This window comes from Myotis nattereri (assembly GCF_964212035.1).
Source record: "Myotis nattereri genome assembly, chromosome: 1".
NCBI lineage: Eukaryota > Metazoa > Chordata > Mammalia > Chiroptera > Vespertilionidae > Myotis > Myotis nattereri.
Genome location: NC_138075.1, coordinates 28,041,168 through 28,049,698, shown reverse-complemented (window position 1 = coordinate 28,049,698; position 8,531 = coordinate 28,041,168). Strand labels below are relative to the sequence as shown.

The following is an 8,531-nucleotide window of genomic DNA, read 5'->3' as shown; positions in this document are numbered from 1 at the left end:
GGCCATTTCACACCTGAGGGCCTGATCCCCTAAGTGGGGTGGAGGGACCCGCAGCACATTCCTCTCCCGCCCTCAGGACCCAGGGGAACCAGCCCCGCCCCCACAGCCAGGAGGGCTCAGTCCTGGTTCCACAAAGCAGGGCCAGAGGACTCAAGGGGTCTCTTTTCGTCCCAAATCACTCAAAGTCTAAGCAGAAGCCCCCAAGACCCGCAAGACCTTGAGCCCGTGGCCACTGCCCCAGAGGGCTTTCCCCTCTCCCGTGGGTGCCCTTCCTCAGCGGTTAGGCTGCCCAGGACTTCAACTGGTGCAGCAGCTGTGTAGCAAAGCTGGCTGCCCCTCCCGGCTTGCCTTGCAGCTTGTGTGCCGCCCTGGTTCCTCGCCCCCGTGAGAACACCGGGCTTCCCTGCACCCCATCCCTTCCCTGCGGAGGATGGGTCCTGACTTCTTAGCACTCTGCGGGCCCCCCTGAAAAGCAACCCACAGTGTCCAGAACTTGGTGCCCCAACTGCCTGTGACAGCACCTCACCTTCCCTGCAGGGCCTTCCCCAGGGCTCAGCTGCTCCGGACACCAGGATTGATGCCGCCTTAGTGACCCCTGGGGCGGCTGCTCCACAGGCCCAGCAACCCTCACGCGAGCCTGTGCCCTGCCGATGGGGCCCTCGCTACCCTGCACTCACGCTGCGCCCCTTCCAGACAACCCAGAGGTCCCCAACAGCATCAAGAGCCGGCACAAAGTACGGGCTCGAAAATGTCAGCCGCTGTTCTCCTGCCGAGTGTGCCTGCTGGCTTCTGCTTCCCTCTGTGGCACAGATCAAGGCCTCGCACCCTCTCGGGAGTAACCCAGCTGGGACCTGTTAGGAGCAGGGCAAACCGAAGCCAGGTGGGTTGAGGGCTGTGGTTTTGCTCCCTGCTCTTCTCAGTGAAACGCTGTAAGGACGCATTCGGCCACTGGAGGGCGGCATCCACCTAGCACATTTGAAGACAAGCTTTCTCAAAAGCAGCATTTTCTGGTAATTGTGGGGGTAGGGGGAAGCCTTAAGCGGGGCTTAGTAGACTCTGGGTTCGTTGCTTTGCCCCAGGATTTCATTTACATCCACCCTCCTCCAGGCAGCCCTTAGTGAATACAGAAGTGTTCTAAAATGCCATCTGGAGGCCCTGGCCGGGTAGCTCAGTGGGTTAGAGCATCTTCCCTATATGCCAAGGTTTCAGGTTCAATCCCTGGTCAGGGCACATACATGAATGAACCAATGAATGCATAAATAAGTTGTGGCACAACAAATTGAGCCTCTCTTCCTCTCTCTAAAAAAATTAAAATTTAATATATATATCCTATATAATAAAGAGCTAATATGCTAAGTAGACCAGATGGTGGAATGACCTTCTGGAACAACCAGTGGGCAGGCCGAGCTCCTTGCATGAATTTCGTGCATCTACTATATATACTAGAGGCCTGATGCACGAACTCATGCACATTGAAAGGAAATTAATTAGAAGGTGGCTGATGGGGCGGGACTGGGTGAGATGGGCTGGACATGCCCTGGAGCCAACCTCTCACAGTCCCTCCCCGGTCAGCCGCACCTGGGGTGGCACTGTGGCTCAAAAGGCATCTGCGGAGTGAGTGGGGTCCCTCTAGCAGGTGGGGTCCCTAGGCCTGGCCTGCAGGGATCGGGCCAAAACCGGCTCTCCAACATCCCTTGAGGGGTTCCAGAGTGCAGGAGGGCACTCTGCAAAGTTGCTGTTGTACAAGGTGTGGAACGCAAACGCAAGTGTGCAGTAAACCAGATTCAGGGCCGACAGTGCCCCAACAACAACATAACCCATGGCCAAAGGTGGAATCGCGCGGCCCCACAAGGAATTGGGCTCCCTCCTCTCTGGTTTCTAGGTGTGTCACTCAAGAACCACCACTGCCAAGTCACTGCAGCTCGGCAGCTCCTGCGTTGAGCGTCTGCCTCCTGGTGATCAGTTCGCATCATAGTGGCCAATCGGGCGAAGGGAGGGATACAGCATATTAGAGAGAGAGAGAGAGAGAGAGAGAGAGAGAGAGAGAGAGAGAGAGAATTTTACATAAAGAACCTTGTTTTTCTATTGCCATGAATTATAAAATGAGAAATTTGTTCCTAAACCTGGGTCCTCCCCCAGGTGCCCAGTAGCAGTTTCTGAGTGCCCACATGCCACCCACCAGGACTGCTCCCACAGGTCCATGTTCCCACCTGCCAGCTGCTGCCTGCAGGCAAAGAAACCAGGAGGCCGCCCAGAGAGGCAGCAGCCCCTCCCGCACACCTGCTGTTTCTTTCTCAAGGCCGCAGCAGGGACAGGCTTCCCAGCCAGCGGGCTGAGTGTCCTGGGCCCAGTGAGGACCCTGCGTGGGCTCCAGGATTTTCCTTCTGCATGCCCATCCTGCGGGCTCTGATCCTGGGGCCTGATCTTACCAGAAGGTGTTAATGGAAATTTGAGACAAAACCAGGACTCGTGTTCCTATATCAAATGGTCGGGCAATGACACTAAGTCGACCAGCAGCCATGGTAGGCCATCCCAGCCTCAGGTGTGAAAATGGATGAATTGAGGGAGTCCTCTAAGGCCATTTGGGTTTTCTGTCCCACCTAAACCCCGAGCAATGGTCTCAGTCTTGTCCATTGCTAGGCATCAGCGTGTCAGGCCAGGCCGGGCCAGGTGGCTCCTGCAAACTTGGAATTGAGACTGGCCTCTTGTGTAGAGAAAATGTAAACCAGGGGTCCTCAAACTACAGCCCGCGGGCCACATGCAAATACAAATATTGTATTTGTTCCCGTTTTGTTTTTTTACTTCAAAATAAGATATGTGCAGTGAGCATAGGAATTTGTTCATAGTTTTTTTTTTAACTATAGTCCGGCCCTCCAACGGTCTGAGGGACAGTGAACTGGCCCCTGTTTAAAAAATTTGAGGACCTCTGATGTAAGCCCTGGGACACTGGGGGGTAGGCCTCTCCCACCACGGGGGTCACGGCCAGAGAAAGCTGGGCAGGGAGAGGAGTGAAGCCCACACGCAGGTGAGAGAATGCAGGCTCTCCGCTCCCGAGGGTTTTCCAGGTCCTGCGGCGGCTGCTCCCTTCCTGAAGCGGGGCTGCCGCCTAGCTCGGGGTTCTGTGAGACACCCCAAAACCTTATGTCCGCTTTGTCTGTAAGCTGGCTAGCGGGTCTGTGTTCCTGGCAAAGGGCCCACGCACCCCCGTAGCTGTGCTTGCTGAGGCCTTAGCTGCCCTTCGGACTGGGGCTTCCCCACCACGCACAGGACTTTGAAAGCCTCGCGGGTCACAACGTGACTTGTGGGGCTGTGGTTTAGCTGAAGGACCCTGCCAGGGCGGGTAGGGGGGTGTCTGCAAACTCTGGGCCCTCTGGGCCTCAATGTATGCTTCCGTCTCTGGCTTACAGGTTTTCCGGGGGCCGGGTGTGAAAGGGGCTGGCTGTGTGTCCTGTGTCACCCTCCGGGGCACTGCACGGGATGGGGTTCCTCGGGGTGTCCAGTGGCAGTGCTGCTCTGTCCCCGTAAGCTTGGTATAGTCTGGGGGTAAGGGAGTATCCTGTGGCCTTGGGGACCGTCTCCATGTGAGGTCATCCGCCCATGCAGGGATTAGCCCACAACCTTCAGCACCTCAACCCAGTGCCACTAACCAGCCCACCCAACTTCTGCTGAGCCATCATTCTGGCCCTTTTGTGGGGGTTCAGGGCTTTGTAGCATCCATCCCCCCAACTCTGTGGACTAGCATTCGCAGGGTTAGGGGATCTGGTCCAGCAGCGAAGGCAGCTCCCAGCGACCAGAGTGGCCAGCTCAGGCCTTTGAAGCTGGGGCACTGATGTCATGGGGGCAGCCAGGCTTGCCAGAGGCCTGGACATAGAGCTTCCTGCCGCTGCTACCAATGGCCACAACAGATGGCAGTGGGTGAAGCAACACAAAGCTGCCTTCTAGTTCTGGAGGTCACAGATCCAAACTGGGTCAGCAGGGCTGGGATCCTTCCAGAGGCTGGAGGAGAGAGCCGTTGCCTGCCCTTTTCCAGCTTCCAGGGGCTGCCCACACGCTACGCTCGTCTTGTGGCCTCACAGCATTCCAACCTGCTCTGTCCCGCAACCCAGCCCAGCGGCTGATCCGTGTCCAGGGCACAGCTCTGAGCTGGCCCAGTGGTGGAGGACACAGCACATTCCTGACGACAGGTTCCCAGAACAGCCATTAGGATTTTGCTACAAGGTTGACAGGCCAGAGAGAAGCTATCTTTTAGTGAGCCTTCACACAGCTGTCAACCCAGTCCCTATACACATAGGGGCAGATGTAGGTCGACCTATAAGACATGCATGCTCCACACAAGCAGAAGAGAGAGGCAACGAATTAATCCCATGGATGCAAAAACGACCGCCGCCTGGGTCGGGGTAGAGAACTCCACCTACCCAGTCATTCAGAGTGAGGTGGAGTAGATGGTGACGGGAATTGGGCAGGGGTAAACTCCCAAGATGCCTGGGGGAGTGACGCCATGGGTTGCAGAACAAATGCCAGATGAAAGGCATGGGCTCAGGGACGCTGGGGACATAGCAGACAGTGTGTTAGAATCAGCTCCATGACTAGCCTGGGCCGTGGATGGCATCTCCCTGGAAGTGAGCGACTCAGCTTGTGTCCTGGTTTAGAATTTCCAAGTGATATAATAGAGAATCAGGATTGTAACCTTTGACCCCACCCCACCCCCAAACCAGGACCCAGTTGTAAGGCGACTTAAAAAAACACACCCATCTGTTTAGAAATAAGTAAACCAAACTCCTACTACTAATACTTTGGTGCATGATTTTGTACAAATCGTGGCACCAGTGGAATAAGTTGGGGTGCTTGCACACGTTAAGAGAACCTGGCTTGCATTCGGCTTTGTGGTTTTCATCTGAAATGTGTAATTGAAATTAGTGTGCAATTCTAATTTTGGAGGTACTGGAGAATTGTCAGCAAACTTTGAAACGCTTTGAACGGCTCCAGAGAACCCGATTTTCTACATTTATAATATTTCAATTGCCTTGGACTGAGCAAGACTTTGCTGCTTGGATTTGAATCTTGCCTGGGCTGGCAGTCTGATGTCCTGGGAAGATTTATTAAAACTTGGAAATATGTTTAAAATATTTAAAAGGAATTTAATGATGTTTGCAAATGGGCTTAACTGGGGGCCTTTAGTGTTAAATGTGTGACTAATTAGGACAAGCAGAGTTATTTTTACAGAAAAAAAATACGTTATCAGTATAACAAAATGTACCTGGCCTTAAACTTTAGAAACAGATTTTTAAGCTTTTACCTTTTCTTTCTTCCTTTTCTTTTTTTGTTTTTTAGATTTTGTCTTGATTTTTAGAGAGAGAGGAAGGGAGACGGAAAGAAATGTCGATATGAAAGTGGAACCTGGATCGGCTGCCTCCTGCACACCCCCTACCAGGAATGGAACCCACAACCCAGGCATGTGCCCTGACCAGGAATCGAACCAGCAACCTTCAATGCATGGGCCGACACCCAACTGAGCCACACAGGCCAGGACAAATTTTTACCTCTTTAACAGATTGAAAATTTATTTAAAGTAACTATAGTCATTTGCACACACATAAACACCCTTGGACACTGAGAAACTCAACTGCATCTCTCTGACAATTGTAGAATGCAAACCCATTTCCATTCTAACGACTATTGCACATTCTTTTTAAGTGAGCACTGAGGGAGGCCGATTGCTCACACCTCTGACAATTGAGGTATGTTAATGTGCTTTACCCTGGTTTTAGGCAACTTTCTGGTTGGAACCATTTCCCCCCCTCCTCAACCCCTGTAACACCACCCCCCCCTTCCGCCCTCGGTTGGACTTGCATGTCAGTAGCTTAACAAGGGATCTCGGGGATGGACCTCCTCCCACAGACTCTGATCTGGGCCCAGGCTCTGGCCTGTGCTGTGGGAGCTATAGCCACAGAAGACCCACTATGGGCATTGACTAGACAGTTTGCCTTCTATAGGTAAAACCTATACAAATACTTCCCAAAGCAAATGCTAACATCTCCCGCTGTCCTTCCTCCTGAGCAGCCCCCTGCCTGGGCCCTTTCCCAGGACAGTAGGTATTCCAGAAACTTACTGAACCAATTCCTCAGCAAGAGGGCCTCACACCAAAGACTATCATGGTTGGCCCCAGTTCAGTACGTTCTGGTTTAATCTTCATCCTCCTTTCTTTGAAGTTTATTGATTTGAGAGAGAAACATTGATTTGTTGTTCCGCTTATTTATGCATTCATTGGTTGATTCTTGTACGTGCCCTGACCAGGATCAAACCCTCAACCTTGGCGTTATGAGGGGCGACATTCTAATCAACTGAACTACCTTGGCCAGGACCAAGTCTTCATTTTCTTAAATGAGGGGACAGATCATGTTAAAGGGTCTCTAAGAGATTCTTCAACGGAACACCTTGAAACTTACAGTAAGATTGACCACAACTGACATTTCTATGTACTAATATTCTAGGAGCTCAATGTGTTGACTTTCCCCTGGTGCCCTTACCCCACTGGATACCTAAGAGAATGGTGGTGGTTTCCCCATGTTGGCAAAGGCAGACCCCAGCCCCAGCTCCCTGTAACTGCTACACTAAACTGTTTTAACTGGTAGACACAGCCATAACTGGAACACAGACCTGTGGCTTCAGCTGCTAATTTATATTTCTGTACCCCACTGCACTATTATTATTTACAACATCAATAGCTTCGGGGAGGAGAGATAGGTGAGGAGGAAAAACAGGAAAAGCTAGAGCCAGTGTACCCAGATCCCCTGAGATCTTGTTTAAAAAGCAGGTGCTGCCCTGGCTGGTATGGCTCAGCTGGTTGGGCATCCTTCCATGCACCAAAAGGTTGCTGGTTTGCTTCCTGTGAGGGCACATGCCAGGATTATGTGCTCCATCCCCAGTAGGGGGCATGCAAGAGGCAGCTGGTCAATGTTCTGCTCTCTCATCGATGTTTCTCTCTCCCTCTCTAAAAATCAATAAAATATATATATATTTCTTTTTTTGAAAGCAAATTCTGATTCAGAAGGTCTGGGTGAGGCCTGAGGATCTGCATTTCCAATCAACTCCCAGGTGACGCTGGACAGCTGCTGTCTATGGGACATGCTGAATAGCAGGGGGTGAGAGGACCTTTACTGAGACCACTCAATTTGTGTGATGGCAAAAATGAGAGGAATGGGGGCATACAGGTATCACAGAGCTGTTTGATGTTGTGGGAAACAAATGAAGAAACTGCAGTGCAAGAAGGCTGAATGTGCCAGGGTCAAAAACACGCTAGGAGTATGACGGGTGCCCCACACCATCCTTGAACCGCCCCCCCTCCCCCCCCCCAACACTCTCTCTCTCTCTCTCTCTCTCTCTCTCTCTCTCTCTCTCTCTCTCTCTCTCTCCTGGAATACAGCAAGGAGCAAGCCATGAGCTGCCAGTGGAGAAATGTTGCTTTAATTTGTCCGTGCCAAGCAATAGCAAGGTTGTCCAGGCTCCAATTTTATCCCTGACCATTTTTAATGGGCAGTACTAAAATAAAACAAAGTGTGCTGATGAGGAGCTCACCCACACCTCTGGACTTAAAAATGAGACCAGCCACATAAATTCTCTTCCTTAAAACACAGCCATTTCAAAAGATTTTCTTTAATATCATAAAATATCTTCATGGACAGTGAGCTAGCAAACACACATGCACCAATGTGCCTTTCGACAAGATTAACCCCTCCCCTCCCCTTTCCCACATCAAGGTGGACATGAGACTGGAGAAATGAATACAGCAGATGGAACAGATAGAAAAAAAAATCGATAAAAAGGATGGACTATAACATTGTGCTTGGTTCTTTTCCTATGTCACAAAACAAAACATTTTGGTGCAAATAGTTAATTCTTCCTCTTTTCCATTTAGGTCTGGTGGAGAAAAAAAATACTTTTCTATAATAAAATATGCGGTTTTTTTGTTTTGCTTTTTTTACTTTTTTTTTAACATAACTTTTTTTCTTCTTTTTTTTTTGCAGAAAATAATTTTGTAAACTGTCACTTGGCGGGCAGGGCGGCTGGAGGCCACGCGGGCCCCAGCTCAGGAGGCGGGAGGGAGGGGGCGGCGGGGGAGCAGGGCTGGCAGGGGCGGGGTGGGTCGCTGGGCGGGCGGGTCAGAGGTCACTCTCGCCGTAGAGCGCCGTGGAGAAGGACATGTAGTCCAGAGCGCCGGGCACGGCGTCGGGGCCGGTGTAGGGGGCCATCCGCGCGATGCAGTACTCGGCCTGGTCCGGCGGCAGCTCCCGGCGCAGCTCGTCCACCGTGATGTAGTTCTGCGGGGAGAGCGTCACTGCACCCGGGCCCCTAACCTGCCAGCCCCTCCTGTCCTGATATACCCGGGGCATTCCGCACACGCATGTCTACGTCCGCACGGTGGGACCGAGCGGGACCCTGAAGGGCAGTGGAGGTGCTCCGGACCATCCTGCAGGTCAGCGCCCAGCCAGGGCCTGCCACCCCGGCAGGGCACCCACCCCCCAGCAAACGCA

General features: G+C 52.1%; 1 protein-coding gene across 3 annotated transcripts in view; it reads right to left on the bottom strand.

Annotated features, from left to right (window-relative positions):
* Positions 1–7,635: 7,635 nt before the first annotated feature.
* The window catches only part of ACTN1 (actinin alpha 1), a 91,605-nt gene continuing 90,709 nt past the window's right edge, over positions 7,636–8,531 (bottom strand). For all 3 annotated transcript variants that reach the window (XM_081110154.1, XM_081110155.1, XM_081110156.1), the window contains one exon: positions 7,636–8,318. In XM_081110154.1, coding sequence (XP_080966280.1) covers positions 8,160–8,318 — 159 coding nt within the window. In that variant the 3' untranslated portion in view covers positions 7,636–8,159. The remainder of the gene's footprint in view (positions 8,319–8,531) is intronic.